This window comes from Spea bombifrons, chromosome 4, assembly GCF_027358695.1.
Source record: "Spea bombifrons isolate aSpeBom1 chromosome 4, aSpeBom1.2.pri, whole genome shotgun sequence".
Lineage (NCBI taxonomy): Eukaryota > Metazoa > Chordata > Amphibia > Anura > Pelobatidae > Spea > Spea bombifrons.
In genome coordinates this window covers 103,173,294-103,199,329 of record NC_071090.1, presented here as the reverse complement: position 1 = coordinate 103,199,329, position 26,036 = coordinate 103,173,294, and the positions used below count along the sequence as shown (strand labels likewise).

The following is a 26,036-nucleotide window of genomic DNA, read 5'->3' as shown; positions in this document are numbered from 1 at the left end:
ACTTGAATTTTCTTTGAATTGACTGGTGTACCACCTTTTGTCAAGGAAGCTGTGTAACGGCTTAATGTGTTATGGGTCAGCCTCTAGTACCTGCTGCTGGACCTCCGTAGGTGCGTTCTTAACTCTGAGTTAGCTTCAGTCTTAAACTCCATTATAACAATCACAGTAATAGTTTTACACAGTAACTGTACTCCAAAATGATACTAATCCTTGTTTGTGCTGAGGTCAAGTGCTATAAGTTGGGAAGCCATGGTCCTTATAAGTTGGATTCCTTGTTTGTAGACTTGGTCTGCTAAAAGAAAACACAAAAGGTTCAAGAACACCCACCTCTGTAGCACTTATCACTCGGATGAGCCTGTTCTCTTACCTTGCTTTGTGCTTGTGTGTTGGTACTGTTGCTGAATTCCGAGTAGATGGGAGGCTTCAAATGAATAACTGCACTTATCCAATTCCTATACTCCTCCCGTACCTACAACGATAAATGCCTAGTTTAAGCGGTGTATTAGACAGTGCTGTAAAACCGGTCTGTCTAAATGTTTAAAAAATACATGGTCCCCCTCCTTTAAGCCACTGAAACTATATCAGGCTAGAAGGTACAGTGCTGTTGAAAAGTATTTGCCCCATTGCTTCTATGTTTTGCTTATTTTTCACACTTAAGTGCTTCAGATCCTCAAACTGATGTGCCGGGCAGGTCATAGAAAAAACACTCCGTTGGAGACAAATGACATGCCAGGCAGGTCAATAACTTCACAGGTGTCAAAAATCTGATTGCATTGTTCACTTTAACATTGATATAATGCTTCGATGTTGAGGCGTTCACCAACAATGGTAGCATGGGCCCCGCGTGCCCCCCAGAGATCAATGCACACCTAACTTAAAAGAGCTTGGGATGTGGCCGTTAATCACCTCCTAAGCTTAAAGGATGTTGCTGAAATGCCTCTATAGTAAGGCATTCTGTAAGACTTGGGGGCAAATGAGCCAGTTTTGGAAAAGGCAACAAGTAGTGTATTGCCAAACATGCAAAAAAAACATGAAAACCTTGGGTATTTCTTAACTCAGATCAAATAGAACCTATTAAGCAGGTTTTTTTTCCACTAGCTTTTGAGTAAAATGTTTCAAATAAAAGAAAAGCTTCCCCCCAACACTACATTTTGGTTTTTATTTTATAGTAAATTAGATATGATCAAAATAATGGTATCTAAAGAGAGCCCTTGTCCTGAAAAACTATAACCAATAAACTTGTGTGGGTTCAGTAAACGACAGAAGAAAATTACAGGTGCTAATGTAAAGAAATGTTACAGCCAATGTCACAAAGGGGTTAATATAATGCCAAGCCAATGTGAATAAACACAATCATTTAGTTTATTGAAGGTAACAAGTTAATCAAAACTTCTCATCCATGTGAATTGCCTCCCTAAACCTGATGGTTGTGCCACCCCTGGCGGCAACAACTGCTGTAACTGGCAACGAGCCTTTTACATCGCCGTGGAGGTATTTTGGTCATTCTTTGTAGCTGAATTGTTTTAATTCAGCCAGATTGGGGGGTTTGAGCATGAATTTCCCTTCTAAGATCGTGACACAGCATTTCAATCTGATTCAAATCAGGACTTTGACTAAGTCACGCCAAATCCTTTATTTTTTTTCCCCTTTTAGCTTTTCAGGGTTATATTTGCTTGTGTGCTTTGGATCGTTGTCCAGCTGCATAACCCAACTGCTTTGAGCTAAGGCATGGCTCCATCAATTATGGCAAGTTGTGCCACCTTGTTTGATTGTTGGTATGATCATATTGTGGAATCCTGTCTCGGCTTTATACCAGATGCGACTGGACCCATGTCTTCCAAAAAAATAAATATATAGTATCCCAAAAGTCTTGAAGGTCACCAAGAAGTTTCTTTTGTCAAATGTGATACGAGCCTTTGTGTTCTTTTAGCTTAGCAGTGGTTCTACCTTGCAGCTCCCCCATCGATGCCATTTTTATGTAGTCCCTTCTTGTGGAATTGTGAACACCGACGTTAACTGAGACAAGTGAGGCTTGCAGTTTGTTACATGCTAGTCTGGGTTCGATGATGAGGCGATGGGCTCATGGAGAAATTTTGGTAGGCCGGCCACTCCTGGGAAGGTTCACCTCTGTTCCAAGTGTTCTCCATCCCTAGATAATGGCTTCCATAGAGTTCCAGAGCCTTTTTAACCCTTTCCAGCTTAACATGTCAATTACTGTTTCTAATCTGTTCTTTATGTTCTTAATTATGTTCTACATTTCTTTAGCTGATGGCATCAAATGTTCCTTTAACCGACTTCACTTTGCAAGACAAATCCTATTAGATTTAACAGGACTGGTGGTGCTCATGCTTGGGTATGTCTAGTGAACTTTAACCCAATTATCGCATTTGGTTAACTGGTTAATTTAGTAATTAAGGAGGCAATTACTTTTTCATATAGGGCCAGGTAGGATCTGGATAGCTTTTTCCCTTTTATGCATGGAATCGTTTAAATCTGAAACATATCAAGTGGGACAAATACTTTTTCACAGCACTGAAGAAGCGCAGTGAAGCACTTTTGGCTAGCTGACAGATGCGGATTCAGCTGCTGTTAGCGGACATGCGCTGTTGCGCTATGAAACGAGCTAATGAAGCTGAAGAGGGGGAGAGTCTGACCCTCAGTGGGAAGGTTAAGATAGCAACGGTGAAAAGCACATGGGTGACAAAACATTATGTATGAAGCGGTGGCACATTATATAGCGTAATGTAAGTCTTGCGTAAAACCTGAAGTAACCGTAGTCAGGGCCACTAACCTTTCTGTGCAGCAGACAATGAAGGAGGAAGATCTGCAGTCCTTGAAGAACGTTGAGGATGGTGAATATGTAGGCAAATGTGTAAGTAGCAGAACCAAACATCAGAAATCCAAAGACCCAGCAGCACCCCAGGATACATAGCTGGGCCACAGAGGTTATGATGAGCAACCTACATGTAAAGGAAGAGAATGGTGTCATATGAATCGTATCGAGTACATGATTGAAATATTTCATTTCTCTTCTCCTTAAATTTGGGCTCATTGTCTGCCAGTTTCTGCAAATGATTATTAATGGGTTTGCTGTATTATACCCCCCGTCAGAGTTAACAGGATACACCTTGATTTCCTGCTGCCGAGGCGCTACGGGACTTAACTCCCTCCTACGGTGAGGATGAAGAGCCCTCACAGCTGCTGTTTTTATACCGTAATTGATCACAATACATTCCAGTTCCGAGGATAACACCTTCCTGTTTTGACGTTTCCACCTCAGGTGCTTCTTCAAGTGAGAGGCTCAAAAACTATTCTGCTCTTAATACGGCGGTGAATGATTTAAAGCGGATCATCTTGAAAGTGTTTGGATACATTAAAGGTGGATCTTGCTGTCCACTTTCTCACTGCTAAATAATAGAACCTGGACTAATTATACTGGGGTGGCTTCTATGAAGTGTATCTACATGTCTAGTGTATACCACCATTGCCAATGTGGTGATTAGCTTTGTTGCAATGAGCTAGGGGAGGGCTAACAAGGCCCCTGGCTGCATTGATTTAGATATTTTGAGCAACTACCAGTTTCTTGCAGTTTCCACGTGCAGCCACCGGGAGGCGCTAGTGTTTGCATACTGACTATTAGACATGCGCAAATGGGCCAGAAACGATGCAGACAATTTTTTTGGTTCGTTTTTGTCATGTCAAACCAGTCTGCCCATTCTCCTCTGACATCAACAAGGCATTTTTATCCACACGACTGCCGCGCACTGGATATTTTCTCTTTCTTGGACCGTTCTCTGTAAACCCTAGAGATGGTTGTGCGTGAAAATCCCAGTAGATCAGCAGTTTCTAAAATAATCAGACCGGCCCGTCTGGCACCAATAACCATGCCACGCTCAAAATCACTTAAATCACCTTTTTTCCCCATTCCGATGCTCGGTTTGAACTTCAGCAAGTTGTCCTGACCATGTCCACATTGCCTAAGTGCATTGAGTTGCTGCCATGTGATTGGCTGATTAGCTGTTTGTGTTAACAAGCAATTGAACAGGTGTACCTAATAAAGTGGCCAGTAATTGTATATACACTACACATATAGTTACATAGTTAAATGCATCAAGTTCAGCATTTCCCATATCTGTTAATTGCTGTTGATCCAAAAAGAAGGCAAAAAACCCATAAACAATATGTTTATATCGTTACCTGATTCTTTTCAGTTTTCCTTTATCTGGGTTGATTGATGACATTTTTTCTGCTAGTTTCCACACAGTGAGTATGAAAAAGCAACTATTAACCTGAAAGAAGAAGTACAGGTGTGACAAGATGTACACAGCCTTTTGCTGAAAAAAAGTAGGGGCAGGGGAGCCAGTGGATGTAGGTTAGGAGTGTCACGGTAACCCCCTGAGGCTGAGGACACATGGGGGTATATTTGAGTTTGGGAGGGGGCCATAATGGATTCATCAGGAGACTCCTTGTCTGCCTGCCCAGTCCCCTCTTATGTCTAAGTCCCCCTGTGCTCATTCGGGGAACCGGGAAACACATCTGGTCTGCCCTAACCAGACTTCCAGACTTTCTACATGGCAGGAAATGCTCCATGCGCCTGACCGGATAATAGTCGCAAATCCATGTAAACTATGTGGCGGCTAAGAACCGGGGCAATGCCTGTCAACATTTGGAATGGAGTCGCTACAGACGTCCGTTGTCCCACCACGCCGCCCTTGTCCCACCATGCTCTTTTGGGGTTATACTGTGCTCGTGGTGGGTCACAATTGGAGATGTTTCCACAGAGGAAGCTCATTTGGGGAGCCTGGTTTTATTACCCATCATTAGGACCAGGGTTTACCCAGCCGCGGCTCAGGAGCTCTGGCCCGGCTATCACGCCTACTGTTCCCGGGGATGCTTCCAGCGCTGACGCTTTGTCGGGTGGGCATTGTTGGCCACAGAACTGTATGGAGGTGCCATGGGATTATATTCCTGACCTCATTATGTTTGTGTGTATAAATAAAGCTGTTCCCAATAAACCTAGTTCTGTTCTCACCTCAACATTGGTCCTATCATTTTCAGGTCAGTACATGCGCTGAATACGCTAAGCTACGGCTAGCTACAGCGCCAACGCAGCTCCGGTGCAGTGCCACCCCCCTTCCCTCAACAACGCTGATTCTGTCTGGGACCGAAGGGGTTAACCGCTAGTGTCTCGGTTGGCCCACAAGTGCAACCAACTACCGTCAGATACAGAAGAAGGGGTTCCACTTTAATGCATTGCTTAAATCAGGGAATGAGGGAATAATATTACACATAAAGAGAAAGGAGATATGGATAAATAACAATGAAATGAATTGAGGCTTTTACTGGTATTTTACAAGCAGGGGTATAGGAAAGACGTATTAGATTATTTTACATAATGCAATAAGTATGGCTCAAACCAAGGAAAAAAGGAGGACTATGAATATATTACGCCTGTGGGGGTGGATATTAGTGCAGCGTATAAAACACTTTTGCTGTTTTTTTGTTACCAATATTATGGCAGCAACAGGTCCTATGAAGGCCCAGATGAAGTTATCCGTGTAGGACAGCCAGCAGCTGTAATATAATAAAACAGAGTACATGTCAAATTGAACACGGTTCCTCATCTCACTTTCTGTTCACTTTTAATTATCGGATATCCTATCTTTACTACTCAGAATCCCAATCCTCCTGGCCACTTATTTAACACCCCCATACACACACACGCATCACACACACACCACACGCACATACCACACACACGCGCTTACTGTTACAGAGCTATGAGGGAAGGAACTTTGCAAAAAAAAACTTCTTTGATAAAGAGCCCAAGCCCAAATGGTCCCGCTCCATCCCTACCGCTTGAATTTCTCTTTCCAGAGTGTTTTGCTACCCATTCGTTGTTTATTCTTTCTTACTATTTTTCGGTGCCGTATCCACTGGGGTTGGATGCTGCGCTGATGGAGACGATGAGGACAGGAACGCCGTATCCCACTAGCAGGAGATGCTTGTTCTTGAGATAGTGGATATCAAACACGTTCACCAGCATGAAGTAAAGCTCTATTCCCTCCAGTAACATCCAGCAGAAGGAGGAGAGGTAAGCGGCGTGCAACAGGCCAGCCACCACACTGCAAACAACCTACCGCACATAACATCATTTGTTCGCAACCCATGATGAGGAACATACAAGGAGAATATGATGGATCTTTAGCATTCTTAAGCTGGTAAATTTCTGTATGTATTTGAAATGCTCAGAAGCAGATTTGTAACACAATAAGCATACTGACAAATATAATGATTCCACCGGCTGCCTGATGGACCTTTTCCCTTTTCATGATGTATTTGGAGGTTAATGATCTAAATTAGAACCTTCTGCAGCCAATCAGACATTAAACATGCAGATGTTCCATTTCCTACTGGACGTTAGTAGTTTGTTAATCTAAATCATAGCGCTCATTCCACAGAAGACAAACAATGACAGCCTCCGCAATAAATTAAACATATCGCCTATTTGAATACAACACTAGGAGGACTGAGGCAATGACCATGAGACAAATACAACATGAGTTACCTCGTTGGTTGTAGCATCAATTCCAAATAGAAATAAACACGCTCCGAGTAAGAGGCTGATACAGAGGTGCGTGTGGATGGTGTTACGTGTACCACGGATCGACCGGCACAAGCAGAAGGTGATTATAGACATGATGAGACAGATTATTGAGATGGACAGTCCAATCTTTGTGATGAGAGACAGTGACCAACTCTGAGAGAAGAGAAAGGGTGTTGGTCAAGGAAGAAAAATGGGGAAAAGCTTAAAAGAGTAATAATCAGGACATGTATGTCGGTGAACACGAAAAGCTGACTGGAAGGGAGTCATTTAAAACTTCTCGTTGGCTTTAACAAATGCAGAATAGTGCCAGAACCAGTCCAGACATGTCTCAATGGGGGCATCCATTGCCATGATGGCAGCTACAAACAGCATGGAGGAAACACTTATACAAATAGGTAAACCGGGGTATGAGTAGTAAAAACTTTATGTTTTGACATCACTTGGGGCAGGACGAAAGACCCCAGGAAGCTGCACCGTAAAAGTCACATTTCCTAAAGTGAAGACTGGACATTTGCCAATAGCTTCAAGGTTGGGTGAATAGCATGGGGGTAGTGATGGGGGTTCATAGGGGCCTACTAATTCCAGCCATTCCAGGAATTCTATCATGAAACATGGCCCTACACAGTCTGAGAAGCCCCCACCAATTTCTAAATTGTCTTTACAAATGTATCTCTCCCCAAAATCATATCCTTTGGGTCAGTTTCAAACAAATCTCTGGGTTGGTATGTGCTCATTATTGGCTCTGGCACAAACCCCCTTCCTCATCGCATTTTACCTCAATGTCTTGCAGAGCCATTAAGATGGCAAAGCTTGTCATGTGATTGCAGTTGCAGACCGTCTCATTTTCAGTGCTGCTCACTTTCAGACAGCCTTTCGTACTCCAAGCAACATCTCCGTGAGACCAAAACGCACACAGCGTCCTGTTGGGGTCTGTCCCCTGAGGGGAAAATAAACGTGGGATGAGGATACAAAAGACAAGCTCTTTTGGCGTTCTCTTTCTCAATGAGGTGACCAGAGAGAGGACAGCCTTTGGAATCTGCAGTAGGTTACCTGTATATTGTGTCTGAGAGAAAATGTGAGCGGATCACTAAGGTTCTTAGTATCTTTACGAGTTACAAAGATGCTGAGCAGAGGAGAGACGAGAGCAGGGGCCGGATCCTTGGGATCATTGCCAACAATTCTGGCATCTTTCAGGAGGGAATTGATGTTACCATATTCTAAGAAACCAACCATGGCCAAATCTACGAAGGGAGACAAATAGATACTTAAAGAATGTTTCGGTAAAAACAAAAGATCAGATTTCCCCCCTTCACTGGAGTATATTACCTGTATTTTCAGTTGCCGCAGTTCTCCAATCCAACTCTACACTGCTCTGGCTGCTCTGTAGAGATAGCTTCTTCTTTGAAAGCATGCTTCCTAGAACATGAAGTCCTGCAATAACAGGGAGACCAGTCAACTCACTCGTACTGAAGGGCCAAGCAGTTCTTGTACTAGTTCTCGCCTCTCATTTCCATGGTGGGCAACCACATATGGAAAACACAAACATGCAGTATTCTACATACAACAGTCCAGAGACTAACCCACTCACAGTTTCACACACACACACAGAGCGAAACACACACCGATTTTGTGTGCAGAGTTATGTTGTGTTATGCTAGCCCGATACATAAAAGTATAATTCCTGATGATGACTTCTACTTCACGAAGCAGATCTCCCACTTCTTTCAATCGTTTATCGTTGGACTTGAAGTTTCTATTAGCCAACATAGAACCCAAGTCATCTAGGAACTAAGGAGAGACAAACAGTTTTAACCAAGAGGAGAAAAGTATTTATTTGTCAAGATGCATAATTCTATTAGAAATGTAATACACCAATTAAAAAAAAAATTCTATGAGACACTATTTGAGAGCTATTTGAGAAAGGAAGTGTATGGTTCAAAGGGGGCAGTTTTGTTACAAAACAAATATTCAAGGAGACACAAGTTCCGTATTGTAAATATCTGAGGCACAGGTTGTCTCCACATCTAAGGAGGTTGCCCATGCATGGATTGGGTCCTTAAAGATGGGCTGTCCCTCGTGAAGTAGGACACTTGGAAAATCTTGGATTAACATGGAGAGTTAAGGGCTATTTATTGGTGTAGCCATCAAGGTGTAGGGTAACCATATCAGCCATTTCTGTCCAGGACTATCTAATTTCATGGCAAGACAGGAGGCTTCATATTTGCATCAACTTCTTTACTCAAACCTCCAGCAGCAAAGAAATAGTTAATATTGAGAGAAACAAACAACCAATCAAATCACAAACAGAGGTCATAAGAAGGCCCGCAAAGCAGACCACTTCCTCTTCTTTGCTGCTGACCTCCAGGTGAGCACCCTCCTTACTAGTGTGCTTTCAAATTTTATATAAGTACACTTATTTAGATATATATATGTCATTTGCTTTTGTCTATTTTTGTATATTGATTTATTGCTTAATTTTTTATTTATTTGTTTTTTCCATTTATGTACTGTGCGGTTTGGTTTTCGCGCCCTTTTTTTCGTTACCGTTTTTTTCCCATTTTTTTCTTTATTTATTCCGTTTGCAGGCGCCTTTCTTATTTTACTACCTTTCCCTATTTTCTAATTGCTCTTACACTGCCGCGTTGGTTGTGTAACAACCTCCGCGCTCAGTATTCTTTCCCTTGCAAGGCGGCACAGCTCTTCTTGTAAGAGCTTTGTTGCCGCCTCGCGGTCTGTCAGCCAACTTGGCTGGCTTCTCCTACAGTCTTCTCCTGTGTCTGCGAATCTACTACACAGACACGGAGTTGCTCCCCCTCTCCCTCGCCTGTCCTCCTGCGGCCTCGTCTCATTCGCAGGGCCCCATAACTTAACGGCGTGGAGCCTGTGTCTCTGTTTTTTGCCTATTGAGAGGTCCCCTCTCTCATTTCCTAAGGTTGACCCCCTCTTTTCTGTCGAGGGTGACCCCCTCTGTGTTAACGGGGTGACCCCCCTCTCCTCAGTTGCTGCTTGCTTGCTAAATGGGTTCTACCCATTTAGCAGCCAAATAAATAAATAATTGGGGGGGGGATTCATTTATTTAAACGGTTGGCATAAATGCTACATTATTTAAGCTGGTGTCCCATTACTATTAATCTGATATACCTATACCAGATCAGCCTATGCCTGCTGCCATACAGGCATGGCTAAAAGCTGCATTGCTGGAGTCCCTTCCTGCGGCCCTGGCCTCCATGGACTGGTCGGCCCTCATCCAGGCGACCCCACGGCCTGACGATTCTGAGGGGTCTCATCACTCGCACTGGAGTTGAGGTGATGGTTGCACCACATGGAAGCGTGGAAGGGTCGGGCTATCTTTGGGCAAACTCCGGATTTTTATCCAGAATCAAACGCCAGCCTCTTGGGCTGGGGCGCGGTCCGCGAGGATTCCGCCACGGGCGGTTTCTGGACAGAAGACGAACGTGGCTTTCACATCAATTGTCTGGAACTTATAGCGGGTTCTTTTGCCATTCGCAGTTTCACCAAAAACGTGTCTCGCTGTTCCCTTGTTCTTCGGATGGACAACGTATCGGCCGTCCGTTATATCAATTGCTTGGGCGCCAGGTCGAAACTGCTGTCAGACCTCACCAAGGAGCTCTATCAGTACTGCCTGGATCACCATCTCTCTATCAGGCCAGAGTACTTACCGGGGAAAGACAATCTGGTCGCGGATTGGTTTTCCAGACATTGGCGAGATGTGAGCGACTGGTGTCTCCGAACGGACGTTTTTCATGCTCTAGATCTGGCTCGGGGCCCGTTGCTGTTGGACCTCTTCGCTTCCCATCTCAATCGCCAGGTGAAGGATTTCTTCAGTTGGTTACCAGATCCGGAGTCACTGGCGGTAGATGCGTTCCTTCAGACGTGGCCAACCTCAGGGGCGTATGCCTTTCCCCCGTTTTCGATGATTCTCCGGACTCTCCATCAAGTTCGCAACCAAGGGGTCACCATACTTCTGATTGCCCCGTTGTGGAAGACTCAACCATGGTTTCCTCTGCTGTTGGAGCTGTCCTGTGCCGATCCACTCCTACTCCCTCTATCTCAGGATCTGCTCTCGGACCCAGAGGGCAATCCACACCAGTTGGTTCTCCTCGGTCAGCTGTCATTGGTGGCTTGGACAGTTTCAGGGGATCCTGGTATACGTCGGAACTATCGTCGACAGCTCGTGACCTCCTCTGAGACTCCTGGGCTCCAGGTACTAGGCGATCCTACCTACAGGCGTGAAAATCCTGGCATAGCTGGTGTCTGGAACGACACCTTGATTCCTTTACGGCGCCGGTGGTGATGATCCTGAATTTTCTAGCCCATCTCTTCTCATTGGGAAGAACCTATCGTTCCATTAACGTGGTTTGTTCGGCTATTTCTGGGCTTACGTTCCTGTTTCAGGCGCTCCTATAGGTAAAGACCCCACGATCTGCCGTCTTATGCGCGGGATACGAGTATCTAGGCCTCCCTCTACGATGGATGGCTCCTTGGTTCTTCGTTTCATCAAGTCTTGGCCAGATAACGATTCTCTCAGCTAAGTTAGCTCTGTTACTTTGTTTAAAATAGTTTCTGACGTTACTGCTTTTAATACAGATTCTTTTTCGCCCGAGGGCATGGTAGTTTCGGTTTCTCGCAGAACAAAATCTAAGTCTTCTTCCGTCTCTTATCCCTATTTCCCTGATCAACCCCTTTTGTGTGTAGCACGCGCTTACCTATCAACCACAAAAGGTTTGCACTCATCATCCCCAGGCCCTTAATTTGTCTCTTATGTTCCCCCTTTTCGAGCGGTCTCGGTTCCTACAGTGGCTCGGTGGGTTAGGTGGATTCTTCGGTCCGCTGGTATAGATAGCTCTTTTGGGGCCCATTCGGTTAGGGGTGCTGCAGCCTCTGCAGCTTTAGACCTTGGCGGTTCCCTTTCAGATATCCTTTCCGCTGCAGATTGGTCCAGGGAATCGACCTTTCGTACTTTTTACTATCAGCCTCAGTCTCATGTGGCTTCTGCCTTGTTGCATTAGCTTTAAAAGTGCAAATATGAAGCCTCCTGACTTGCCATAAAATTAGGGATTACTCTAACCTAGGTGTAGAGATATTCTAAATTTTATTAAAGGCAAGAGGCGAATATTTCCCTCCCTATTCAATTATTCTTTCTGTTTTTCCCTCACATGGTTTTGTGTGGCAGGGTTTATTATGTGGTTGTATATTTATTTTTATTAATTGTACATTGGTGCTTTTTGCTACGTGTTGATGTGTCGCTATTATTTTGTACAGTTTACTATCACAATGTTTTTTCTTTTCCATAGTCTGAACCTATTGGGACCTTGACTGGATTCGGAGTATGTTGGTTTCCTGGAAGTTACGGTTCCTGGCTCTTCACGTTATTCTATGTGCTGCGGTTTTTCGGCACACCAAAGAGGAAGTGGTCTGCTTTGCAGGCCTTCTCATGACCTCTGTTTGTGATTTGATTGGTCGTTTGTTTCTGTCAATATTAACTATTTCTTTGTTGCTGGAGGTTTGAGTAAAGAAGTTGATGCAAATGTTCGCCTCCTGTCTTTAATAAAATTTAGATTATCTCTAAACCTAGGCTAGAGTAATCCCTAATTTTTACATTTATCTGACTACCCCCTATAGTGCTAACCTGCAGCATGTGGAACAAATTGATTAATTAGTCAAGTTTAGGCATACCTCATAATGCAGGGACCCTTATTAAAGTGGTGGTTAGCTTGTAAAAATTAGATGTATATAGGAAAACAATGGATATTAAAACAACCTTACCTATAGTAGGTGTCATTCATCAGGTAAAGGGTAAGAACTATACTCTGTTCTGTATTTTACCACAAAAGAAGATAACTCTATATATGTGTGTGTGTTCTAACAAGCAGATTCTAAAGAGGGGATCAACAAATAAGCCACGGGAGACTGGACGTGAAACGGGAACAGTTCCCAGATATGCATAACTGGGATCTCTATGGGTTTGACCTGGAGGTTCAAGGTATCAGATGTCATTATGAGGCCTCTGGTGTTCAGGGTCAGTCTAGCCTTGGAGGCTCCAGGTAACAGAGCTGATTACTGAGACTGCAGGGTAGCTCTTCTATTCATAGAGTGGGAGAAGGGATGTTTGGTCTTTTTTTCTGAGTTCTACCCATTACTTGCCCCGGTTGTGATGTAATATTGGCTAACAACGCCCCCATAAAGAGCTACCCACTCAGCCTACAGTAGCTTCCATTTGGAGCAGGAGGAAGAGTGCTGCAGGTAGGCCAGCCTGGGATGGAAGCTCCCAGTTAAACATGCAAAGTAATATGGCTGGTGCACTGTAGAATGTTTAAGCTAAGTGTTTAAGTGTAAGCCCACTCTCACCTTTCCAATTCTGACTCTCCGGCTGTATTCGTCTTCAACACAGGCTGGAAGAGCAGAATTGTTGAGATTCTTTAAAAAGCACTGCAACTGTAGGGGGGAAAAAAACCATAAAACAAATGTGTATAGATTATACATAAAGAGGAATTTTGGTGCAAAGTGGTAAACGTAGCACAGTTGTTGCCACAGCATCAATAGCATCAATCACCATTTCTGGTGTCCTAAGAGATGGTTAAGGTAAGGCTGTCTGCTAGCATATGGGAGGAAAGAGGTAGTTACTGCCACAAAGAAAGCTCTTGGATAGGGTTACAGACTTGCCCACATAGCCAGTTAGCCCCGCTACATGCATGGTTAGTGTGATGGGTAATACTGCCAACCCGTACATCCTTAGGACGACACTTAGGAACTCCACCAGCAAAGAATAGCAGAATCCACAGATGAATAGTGAAGCAGGAGCAATGATTATAGCTCGATTCGCCTAGTCCCTTGCCAAGACACATTGTAGGGGAAAGCACTCTATTTTATGAGCCACACACATGATTTATACACAGAAAACAGAATTAACGTGCAAGAGTTCCCGTTCCCCATCCGGTCCTCCCATTAACCCAGGATAGTATGCAACAGTCCTTTTGCAATCCAATTAGCTCATTTTCCTAACTCTAGGACCCTCTGTGGATATCCTGTATGGGGAGCATTAAACACAATGTCCTGGGCCCCCCTTAAGGGTTATCCTCGAGGTGTCTATGGATACAGTAGCTTAGGGTATTTTGTATAAATATTGTATTAATTGTGCTTTGGGGCCCCGAGCAACATCGTTCCAGCGGGTTGTGGCAAAGTGTGGCTTAGCAGTTCTACAGAGTTTCTGGGTTTGCCCCAGGCTCATGGGGCCCTCATAGCAGGGTTAGTCTGTAGAAGTCTGGATTGGGAAGGGCGGACTGGGTTTCCTGGTCACCCTGTGCCCCCAATATACACAAGGTGACTTAGACATAAGAGGGGACTTGAAAGTTGAGGAAGGAGCTTTCCCACAAATCTGCCATGCCCCCCCCAACTCAAACCTACCCCCATATGTCCCAACCCTCACAAAGCCACTCTAAAGATGAGGGAGAGCTTTGGAGAGCCTACTCTGAGAAGTTCCCAGGTATGTTTAAGTGCTTCTTTTAGATTAACTAAATACTATTTGCACATGGAAGCCTCACATGGTCCCCATCACAGGTTGTATATTAAAGATCAAGGTCTAAATCCTGAAAATGGATAACAAATAGATGACCAATCTTACCGGATTATCATGACATGGCTGTTTTGTCTTGACTTTGGCTGCACATGACACTATGTAAATAAAAAAGTCATGGTATATTATCAGTATAGAGGTGGGACAGATGGTTTGAAAGACAGGAAGAGATGAGGTCTAGGACAGTGTGGTACAACGACCGGAGGAGTTAATAATTTCCTAGAGTTGGGTTCTTTGGAGAAACAGAGAAAACTACTTGCCAAAATTTAAGTTACGCATTGAGTTAACAGGGAGCATAAAACCAAGTGCTGTATATAGTACTATAGGTCAGAATCAATCTAATGACAGAGGTTACTCAGTATAATTTAGGAACTTACCTATACATTTGTTTTCCATCGTATTGACACTGGGACAAAACCAAGTTGTGTTATTTATCGTGAGGTAGCCTTTGTCACACTCACAATAATAGCTGCCCACCAGGTTCCTACATTGTGTGAAAGAGCCACACAAAATGTCTTGTGGTTGATGAATACACTCATTTACATCTGGAATCATAAAACACATGTTTTAAAAAGAAAACAAAGAAAGAAAACAATGGCTTATATTATTATATATTATATTAAGTCGCCCCCCCCCAACACCGTAAGGTACAGCAGGCTTAACACTTGTACATCGAGGCAATGACATACCGGTATTAATTAATAAATACTACTGTAACTGGAACACAGAATGATCAGGAAAGACAAAGGGATCTCATTATGTATAATTTAGAAGAGAGGGGACATATGGCAGAAGCATTTTAAGGGATTTAACAAATTACTGGGAAGGAGAAATGTTAGAACAAACGGTCATAATCTAAAACTAGAGTGTCGGAGGCTTAGCTATACCATAAAAAGTTTTACTTCCTTACAGGGAGAAATACAGGGAGAGAATTTAAACATACATGGGACAGGCATATGGCTCCCGAACCTAAGACGAGACCAAGGACTGCTTAAGGTCAGGAAAAAGGGGCAGACTAGACGGGCCGAATGGGTCTGATCTTGATCTGCCGTCAATTTCTATGTTTCCATGATGCCTATAACACACCATAACACAGTTACGGTAATATATCCAAACAGGGCATTCACACACAGTGACATACACACACACGATACACCCTCACACACAATAACAAAGCAACACAAGGTAACACGCTGCACACCTATTAGGGCCGGCCTTTGGGGTGTGCGACCTGTGCGACCTTGCACAGGGCGCCACACTCCAGGGGGCGCCTCCGCGAGATCCGCTCTGGGCGCCGCCGCGCGATCCGCCGTGGGGTCCGACGCCACCGCCGCCGGGTCCGACACCTAAGGCCGTCTCGGACACCTATTGCGTAACACACATTGCCATACGCACTTGCACACAGTAAATTACAGGGTTCAAATGAAAATGACATCATCTCTGGATTGTAAACTTTCAAGTATGGGCGCTTTACCTGATGTAAAATGTCTATATTCAGGGTATAGAAAGGGTTAACAAGGAATTTTTGTCTACCAAAAAAAAAGAAATTCTAACCTTTTCACACTTTTTTGACACTGAGATTACACAGGGGATGCAGCACCTAGCATCTTCAGTTATGATGTCAGAGTTATGGATAGGCTTCTATAGTAGAATCATAACATGAAAATACTCCGTGTGCTGACAGTGTGATAGGAAACATTGTAGGATGGCTTTAAATGGGTCCTGAACTATACGAATGGGTCAAGAATGGAATGCCGGTGGCCTATACACTGGTAATAACATGAGGGACATGATCAACCCAGCAACACAAAATATGACATGATGGAGGATGTATAGGTGATTTATTGGTTTGCTTCCATAAGTCTATACATCCCTCATACTGCAGGGCAGCATTTTATCTGGGCTGGTCAGCAATAGGTAACAAAAATATATGTTTCCTGGAAAACATGGCTGATGTGTGTCACCCTAGTGACAGAAATGGCTGTCTTAGTTTGTCAATTCCTATTTTGTCATACCCTTTGAATGTATTACTTAAGTGGTGTGTAAAATGGTGACGTTATTTAAATAAAATATAAAAATAACAATAATATTGTTTCATCACAGGTGGTTGAAGCCATAACGTGGCAACTCATGCACAAAACGAAAAGCGTGCTCTGAGCAGACCTCCTAAGGGTTCAGGTTCACCTGTTTAAGTTGTTGAAGACCAGGGGATGGCTGGCCCCTTCTGGCTCAGGACCCAGTAAAAGCCAAGTGGCCCCATTGGCCTCTAGGCTCCCTCCGTTAACCAACACGCTAATGTTACACATTCACGCTAGCACATTTACACATACACACTCATGCTAATAAACACACTTTCAATCTTATGCTAACACACATCTGCACTCATGCTAAGGCATACACATTCACTATGATATTAATATATACATTCATATTCAGTTCCTCCATAACATTCCAATTGTTTCTTCATTTGTTTATAGTGGGTTTGGTTGGGGATGGATCTCAAGCTTGGAGGTTCCCTGTCAAGATCACTAACATACCTCAGAACTCTGCATTTGACCCAAAGTCTCCAGGTGAAGCCCTCTTCCCCAGTACTGTGGGTCACTCTCCTCTTTCTCCCAGGCAGGGGAGCACTATTTAGCCCCTCCAACTTCCCACCCAGTTCCTCTCCCACTCCCAACTCATTTAATGCTATCTGGGGCTAGCCTAGCCCATCAAATGGCTCATATCTACCCAAAGTGTTTTCACTTTTGTAACACTGGGAACTCTCAGATTTACAAAACATGCGGACTGATCCCTCTACAGTAGCAAAAGTAGCATTGGCCAGGGAGCAATGGTTTAGAGATGCTTTTCATATCACTTTATGACATATTATTATTATTATTATTGATATTAATTTACGTAAGGTGTTTAGTACAAAAATAGTGCATTTTATTTACAGTTTATTTGCAGTTTCTTTACACATTATTGTGACTTTAAGGCTGCAGAGCCCTGCGATACCATCATACCCAGCAAACATTCTGAGCTCATAGGAAAGAAGGGCATCCGGGGAGGAAAGAGGTACGCACCAAAACTATGTAGTAATATATTTGGTTTATTTAAACATGGTTATATTCTTTCAATGTAAGGCATATGGTGGGGATTTATAGCATTAAGATGTGGATCTCTGGTGGTCCTGTAGTCTTAATAAATGGTATTATACTGCGCATGTACTCAGTGTTCTTAGAACACACAGTAACATAATGACACTCTGCCACAGTAACACACAGTGGTTAAACATAGTGATACCCTGATTTACTGCATAACGCACACTAAAACATCATCACAAACTTACCATCACAAAGACCTGGCAAACCCTCAATGTATCCTCTCAAACAGCGACATGTTTTATCATTACAGCTATCGTCAGCTGGGCAAACTTTATTACTTCCACAATATCGTTCATCTGTTGGGAGAAAAATAAAAAGAACCAAAGATTAACCCTCTGAGATAACATAAGAAGAAAAATATATAAATCACACAAAAAAAAACACCTTTTCAATGCAGGGTGACACAGCGACATACGGAGAGCTCCCCTCCCACTAGAGGGGAAGTAGCCTTCTTCTTCTTCTTTTTAGGATCTGTATGAGTAATATTACCCCTTATGTTATCTCTGCCCTACCCCAAGGAAAATAAAATATGGAGGTGTCTGTCCCTCTGTCATACACATTGATACTTACTGTTGCCCGGCTTTTCCTCAGGACACATTATGTTAATATTCACAGTGGCATTGGCACCTGAAATGGAATGGAAAGCGTCAGCATTTTCCTTCTTGGATGTGGACGATGATTCATGATGAAATCATCAGTCATCAGAGATAAATAGAATATGCCGTATTTCAGCACCGATAAATTGTTGAGCGCACTGATGAATCCCATCGGAATAATGCAATTAAATTATATACATTTTTTAAACGCCATGAGTTTCAGGATACCTCAGTGACGGAACCTTATACAGTTTGCACCAACCTGTCATCAACTATTTAGTACCCAGGAACCATACCTGGGAACTTTCTGAGTGACTTCTCCGGGTCTCCGAGTCACCGCAGGGACTGGTTGTGGGAGCTGCGCTGCCCACTTCCCCCCCAAAAATGGCGCATGTTCCATAGCATCAGTGGGACCTCCTACCCACAATTCGCAAGGGGGGCTGTGTATCCTACACACACAGATTTGTAGCGCAATCTTTCACATGAAACCAGTGGTGTATGTAAGGGGGAAGCATGCCCTTAACACTCATATTAAACATGAATGCTCCATGCTAGTCTTTCATTCCCCCAACTGACCCTTTTTAAGTAAGCACTGCACAGGGAGCCTGATGACCCAATTGGGCCAGTGGGGCCGACACTTTAGGACAAATCAGCTTCAAAAGGGGAAGCCTAACCACAGTTGAGGAAGATAAACTGTTGTGTGGGGGAACCGGCAGTCGTATTAACCTTAGAAATGAATTCTTTGCAAGCTTTATCTATAAACACAAAAAGCTTGTTCTGTAAGTCTGCCATTTCTTAAATTTGATTAGTAATGCCCGTGGAAAGCAGAAGTGCGTGATTCAAGCTGTATCAGCCAAGAACTCTGATATTATCGCACATTTCCTCTCGAAGAATGTCCAAAACTATAGGTCAAAAAAGAAGAGTTTTGCCTCAGTAGCCCTCGGAATCCAGGAATCATCAGGATCACCAGAGCCTTGGCTATCTAGTAAGGGACCTTATGTTGTCAGTACTTTATATTGTCAGTATTTGGGGCCCTATTCACCTTTTCCATTAAGGGGTTCCTAGGGCCACAGCAGCTTAGTACTTCAATCTCTATCAAAGTGCTGACTGGAGGGAAGTAGGAAAAAAATGCTCTTCCACATGGCCATCAGCCATCAGCCACCATGCTGGGACTCTGATCTTATTTGGAGCTTATTATTAAGAAGTCCACCGAGAAGGACCAATGTCACCAACCCATTGTATCAGTTCAGACACTACTTCTATACGGAACTGCATTTAGCAGTAGAATTGTGTATTCTGATTCATATTAAATAAAATGTGCCAATTTCGTTGGCTCATATGAATTTTTGATAATGAGAAGAGCCTCCAATGGAAAAACAAAACAAAATCGAAAATGAACGGCAAAATCTCCAAAAGTTTGTTAAGATTTATTTATCTGTTTGGGAAACTTTAACCCCTTAAGGACCAGGCTGTGTTTTACCTTTTGTACCATTGGGACCGAGGCTGTTTTAACACTTTTGCGGTGTTCGTGTTTAGATGTAATTTTCTCTTCACTCATTTTGTGAACCCACACAAATTATATGTTGTTTTTTTCAGGACAAGGAGGGCTTTCTTCAGATACCATTGTTTTAATCATATTATCTAATTTCCCATAAAAAAAATAATAAAATATGATGAAAAATGTAAAAAAAAAACACATTTTCTGACTTTTACCCCAAAAATCTTTTACTCATCCAAAAAAGCTAATGAAAAAAACTACTAAATATATTCTACTATTTGTCCTGAGTTTAGAAATACCCAATGTTTTTATGTTTTTTTGCTTTTTTCTGCACGTTATGGAGCATTAAGTACAGGTAGCGTTTTGCTATTTCAAAACCATTTTTTCCAAATCTGGTAATTCCTCCCCCCGTGTGCCATTTCGGGTATCTTTGAAGCCGGCCAATGCAATTTACCCCATCAAATCATATATCTTTGAAAACTAGACACCCCAAGGTATTTCAAATGCTAGTATTTTAACCCTTTCCATGCATGAGATTCTACCACCAGCCTTTGCCACACTTTGTGTTAGTATTTTTTTGGTATTTTTTTTTACACAAATTGTACTTTGGGTATACATTTATAGCTCCAGGTGTACGTCACTATCAAACAACACCCTAATATGTGTTCAATAACATCTCTCGAGTACAGTGATACCCCCCATGCATGGGTTTGACTGCTGTTTGGGGATAAAAGGCCACATTTGGGAAGTGCGCTTTTTTTCCCCTATTTTGGTCAGTCTGTGCCTATGCCCTATCTTTGAGCCTGGCCACTACAATTTACCTCATAAAACCATATATTTTTAAAAACTAGACACCCCGAGGTACTTAAAATGGTAGTATTTAACCCTTTCCATGCATCAGATTCTACCACCAGCCTTTGCCACACTTTGTGGTAGTATTTTTTTTTGTATTTTTTTCACACAAATTGTACTTTGGGTATAAATTTATAGCTCCAGGTATACGTCACTATCAAACAACACCCTAATATGTGTTCAGGAACATCTCCCGAGTTCAGTTATTCCCCACATGTATGGGTTTGTCTGGTGTTTGAGGTTAAAATGCCACATTTTGGAAGTGCGCTTTTTTTTCCCCCCATTTCGGTCAGTCTGTGCCTATGCCCTATCTTTGAGCCCGGCCACTCCAATTTACCCCATCAAACCATTCATTTTTTTAAAGTAGACACCCCTTGGGTATTTGAAATGCTTTTTATTTAAATTTTTCCACTTCAGGATTTTTGGGAAGATACAGCGCTAATTTTAGCACTTGCTCATAATAATAAACTTTATTTTTTTATTTTATTTATTTTACTCTTTTTGGACTTTTTTTTTTACATTTTGCTGGAACTGGATAGTTCCTCTAAAGCATAATAATTTTTAAATGTTACCATGTTTTTTTTAAGCTTTTTCTTTTTTTCCTTTTTTTTTTTTACATTTTTTTTATTTATTTTTTTAATATTTTACTAATCACATAGTGATTAGAAAGCTGGGCTCCATTGACTTGTATGGTTGAATGCAGTACCTGTATTCAACCTGCAAGTAGAGCCAGAGTTCTCTAGAGGGTCTGGAGACCGTCTAGCCAACTTTTAAACCTTTATTATTTTTTTTTCCCGGGCCGCCGCCATCTTACGGATGGTGAAGACTGCGTGCAGCTGCGGCTGTGACCGCTCTCCGGAGCGGTCACAGTCCATCAAGAGGTAAGTGTTTGGTGTCGCTGGATGCCCCCTGATCGAGGCATTCCAGCGACACCATTGAAGTTTAGGAGGTGATCGTTGATCGCCTCCTAAACGCTTTTAAAACGGGCGTCCGCCGCCATACAATGTATGGCGGCTGTTGACGCCCCGGGGAGGGGCCAGACATGGCCCATCATGCCGATCTCGGTGTTGCTGAATGCCTCGACATCGAGGCATTACAGCAACACCGTTTAAGCTTAGAAAGTGATCGTTGATCACTTTCTAAGCTTGTTTAAGTCTGATGACTTGTCAGGTACGTCATAGGTCGTTAAGTGACCGTTTTGCATGACGTTCCTGACCCGGCAATGGACGTTAAGGGGTTAATGCCATTACAACCCATTACAATCGGGGAATGGCCTCAGCATTTACAAAGTGATATTATATTATTTACTTTAGGGCTATTTTTCAATAAAAAAAATATTTTAAAAATGTTCCTATTTAGATACACTTATACTACCAGCAAAACCTTTTAATTTTGGACAACACAAAATAGTAAATCAGTAAATATATGTGGGAAAAATTAGACACACTGAACACAGTGTGCGTCTGCACTTGAAATACTGTTCCTGAATTCGGATTAAGTTGCACAATTACACTTCCAGCAAAACCTCTTCATTTTGGACAACGCAAATAATACATCAGAAAATATTGGTGACAAATTAAGCAGGGCAGGGGACAGTATGTTTTCGTTTTTGAAATAATGTTCCTGAATTGAGTTTAAGTTGCACGTTTACATTAACAGCAAAACCTCTAGTTTTTTGCACAAAACAATAAATCACTAGTATTGGTGACAAATTAGGCAGGGCACTGTGCATGCACACATTGTGTTTTAATTTAAAAAAAAATGGCACAGGGGTACTGACAAGCTGGGGCAAAGATGGCACAGGCAGGTGGTTTGGGGCTAAGATGGCACTGATAAGCTGCTTGGGGCAAAGGAACTCACAAGCTGTTTAGGTTAAAAGTGGCACTGTGGGACATGTTGCTTGGTGACGTTGGGGGGCCCTGGGGCAATTTTCACACCAGGGCCCTGTGGTTTCTTGTAGCACCAGTGAAATAAAATCTCTATCTATCATAAGATTCTGATCACAGGAACTATCAGCCACTCTGAGCAAGCCATAATAACAAGGTACAATGATAATGTGGTAAGTACAGTATAATTGAAAAGTGAACTTTAGGAAGACAGGCAGCGGCAGAGACAATTCAGACACCAACTGCCCCCAAAGAGTCACTTTTTTTGTGGGTTGTTTTCCTGCCACCCCAGCATGGAATAATGCATCTGTATAAAACCCCAGATAATTTCCGCAAGACCCCCATCTGCCAAATTACATCGGCCAGGACTATCACGATATATAAGTGTGTATAAAATGACATGGTTGTTAAGTTAACAGTAAGATGTGATAACCTTTTTAAAAGTAGTTTGAGTGAAGGTTACATGAGAGTACCGACTGCTACCGTTAACCAAATATTATTAGAATGGAGAAGGAAACAGATAAGAAAACCCATACTTTTCATATTTTCCATGCGAAAAGGAGAAGGAATAAGAGGTACTATCACATTTAAATGTTGTTTAAACAAGAAAGGACTATTTTACCTTTTTTATTCTTTGAAAGAGGAACTTCCACCCATTTTTAACCCCTTAAGCCGCAAGCTGTTTTTTCTTTGTGACCAAGGCGGTTGCAACCCTGCATGTTATTTATGTGGAGGATTTAAAATGTATTGATATCCTTGCTAGTAAGATCATAAAGCGTTACAACATTATGGTTTGTTTTAACCCCAGCATCGATGTTAGTCTCAGGCGATACAGATTCCTGACGCCAACTATGAGAAGTGAAACAAACATTTCAGCAAAGTCTTTACATAGTAACTTAGCTGCTAGGAATAAACATGTTATGCTTTAAACAAACAAGAAGCTCAAGAACTGCACATATTTTAAAGTTTTGTTAATATTGTGTTCAGCATTACCCTTGCAGTCCCTAAATCATAAGAGTTGTCCTGGGCAACTATGTTCTGATACCGTATCATGTTCCGGGATGAAAGAAACATAATGCAGGCTACGTTTTGAAATGTGTCGGCAGCTGGAGAAGGGGACGACAGGCAGAGTAACCATACCTGGGAACGCTCCGGGTTTCAGAATCCCCATTCCCCACCCATATCCCAGTTACACTCAACTGTGTGTCCTTCAACGTCAACTGATGTCAGAGGGGCTTCCTGGCCGCATACGGCAAGGGATGGCTCCATTTGTCCGGAGCCATAAAGTTCCCAGGTATGACAATCAATAGAAACATAGAAATGGGCGGCAGATAAGAACCATTTGGCCAATGTAGTCTACCCATTGTCCTTATTTTGAGTCTCAGGCTTAAATCAGTCCTTGGTCTTGTGTTAGATCCAAAATAGCTTTATTCCTATCACATAAACAGTATGTTTCCATTCTCTCACTGCATTAGCCTCTACCATTTCTGCTAGGAGGCTGTTCTATTTATCTACCACCCTCTTGGGCTGGGTGTATCTAGCTGTGTGTAACTAGCTGGGGACCACACACCGAATAGCTGGATTTGCCACTTGAGTGATGGTAAAGGTAAGTGCCACCCGCCCAATGGGCCTTTGCCCAGTTTGCCAGTGAAGATGCCACCATGCTATGAGCTCTAAGGACAAACTGAGAATCATTATCTATCAGTGAAAGAGTAAAGTTTGATACCTCCACTCCGATTCCTCTTTCAGCATCAGTTCCGGTGCCTTAACGCCTGTGATTCTTGCTTCATACTTCCTTTATCTGTAAACTAAACCTTTAATAATAAACTGACATACTTTGTACTTTCCCGTGTCTACATATGACTAAGAAACAGGAGTGCAAGAGGTTATAGAATAACCTCAGAGTAATGCAACATTGTGGTGCATAAGTGGAGTAGCCTTCCACCAGAGGTGCTAAATGTTAGTACAGTGATGAAAGCATATATAACAAAAGTATATCGTAAACATAAGACCAAGGATAAAGAAAGATCTTTTTCAGCTTATGGTCTAAATGTTTCTTATTTGTTATTAAATTGTATGTTTTCATGTGTATACCTTCCAATCATCCTATTTTCCACGGAACAGTCCGGCTGTCCCTTCTGACTGTTCTGCTTTTGTTGGCTGGTGGGGATCGTGGGCTGGTCTGACCGGCCCAGGGAGCTGTAAAATTGGAGCTCCCACATGGCTACTTCATGAAGATCTTAAGCATAGCACCGCAAGGGACCGCACCCTTTTGGTAAAATAGTAGGGCAGTGTGACATTCTGCCCTGGTTTCCTGGCTCCTGTATTGTGCATTCAGGTTTTTGGACTGTTCCTAGTTCAGCCTCTAGTGGCCGCTCTGCCTATGTTTCTGCTCTCCTCCTTTTGTTGTCACCTGGCCTCGTTACCTGCTGCCCTGCAGTATAAAGGGCTGTAGCTTCCTGCAAACTGGGCCTTGGCATTGTGGTAATAGGACTGTTTTGCCCTGGTCCTGTTCCTGAATTATTGCTGGCTTCCTTTTTGTTCCTGATTCTGTATTGCTCCTGCCTTCAGCCGTGTGAGTGGGCTTCCTGTCGTGTGCCCTGCAAGTGGGCTTCCTGTCGTGTGCCCAGCCTGAGGGCTTCCAGCAGCATGTCCAGTCCTGTGCTCTGCCAGTGAGCTTCCAGTCGTGTGCCCTGCCGGTGGGCTTCTATTTCAGCATCAACCTTGCCAGTTCCAGTCCCGCACTTCTGTCTGCTGTGCCTGTCTACTTTGCACCATGAATCGCGGTGTACAAACAGACAACGCTATCCCTGCACCGAGGCCCCTCGCTAACCTGCTTACCCAGTGTGTGACAGGCAGTCCTGCTCTGGGGCCAAGCTCTGGCCCTCCTGCCTTTATGACATACCTGCCAACAGTCCCGTTTTTTGGGCCCTGTCCTGTCAAATTTGAGACTGTCCCAGCATAGAAATACTGCCTATAAACAGTGCATTACATGACAGAGTCTCGGACACACACAGCCTAAATGTTTGTAAATGAGCGTTTTACGTAGAGCGTGTGGCCCACTCCCTTTAGGCCTTTAGGCCCCACCCCTTTGTCCCAGGATCAAAGAAGGAAATGTTGGTAAGCATGAGATGAGGGTACTTGCACATGTTGACTCCATCTCAGGCCTGCCTTCATATCACTGCTAAACCCTGTGCCACATACAGTAAAAAAAGGGACTGTAACGAAACAAAAAAGACACAGTAAAGCCTAAAATCACAATTATTTCCATTATGAAATCACAATTGAATCACACAAACAAAGAGAAAAGTCTGGTAGTGGTCTGTAATCTTCCCATCTGCCCCATTCCAGTCCCCTCTGCATACTTTTACAGCTTCAGCTAATGCTGGTGTCATGGCTGAATGGAGATCTATAGGAGGGAAGTGAAAGTGCACACATAAGGGTATTGGAGAGGGTAAGGTTGTGGAATTGTAAAAAAAAAAAAAAAAGAAGGGTTACATCAGAGGAAAGAACAGGATGGCAAAAACCACAGACAGTTTAACAAGAACAAAAAAGTGTGGTTTGCAAAAATCTAAACAAAAATAGATATTTCCTGACTGGTCGAAGGCAAAATGTAATACCCTTTAGTGGCTCACGTATTAATAGAATAAGATGCAGAGAACAGGTGGGCAAGCTGACAAACCGAATTCGCAATAGATGGAAGGTCCTATGCAGGAACGTAACTACAGTAGTCGCAGCGGTCGCAACTGCGACCACTTGTTCCTGTCTCCTCGTACTGGTTCAAAAATGTTTAGAAAGGGCCCTTCCGACATGGGCCCATGCGAGCGTGGATGTATAAGTGTGTGTGAGGATGGATG

General features: G+C 43.0%; 1 protein-coding gene across 1 annotated transcript; it reads right to left on the bottom strand.

Annotated features, from left to right (window-relative positions):
• Positions 1-7: 7 nt before the first annotated feature.
• Positions 8-17,945, bottom strand: ADGRE5 (adhesion G protein-coupled receptor E5). The gene is made up of 16 exons (XM_053463857.1): positions 17,918-17,945; positions 17,533-17,643; positions 14,579-14,746; positions 14,250-14,299; positions 12,977-13,063; positions 8,230-8,395; positions 7,934-8,038; positions 7,658-7,848; positions 7,383-7,544; positions 6,569-6,760; positions 5,916-6,136; positions 5,508-5,574; positions 4,198-4,289; positions 2,792-2,960; positions 368-469; positions 8-292 (listed from the first exon to the last, which is right to left on the bottom strand). Exons 1-16 carry the CDS (start codon positions 17,943-17,945, stop codon positions 257-259), a joined length of 1,947 nt encoding a protein of 648 aa, XP_053319832.1. The 3' UTR covers positions 8-256.
• Positions 17,946-26,036: the final 8,091 nt, after the last annotated feature.

What these genes read in the sequence shown, in the direction of transcription:
- ADGRE5 (XM_053463857.1), bottom strand. Translation starts at nt 17,945, where the DNA reads ATGTGTCCTGAGGAAAAGCCGGGCAACA. An exon ending in GATGGAAAACAAATGTATAG is followed by an intron (nt 14,300 to 14,578) that starts GTAAGTTCCTAA and finishes TTATTTACATAG; the next exon opens with TGTCATGTGCAGCCAAAGTC. An exon ending in GGAGAGTCAGAATTGGAAAG is followed by an intron (nt 8,396 to 12,976) that starts GTGAGAGTGGGC and finishes GTCTCTCCTTAG; the next exon opens with TTCCTAGATGACTTGGGTTC.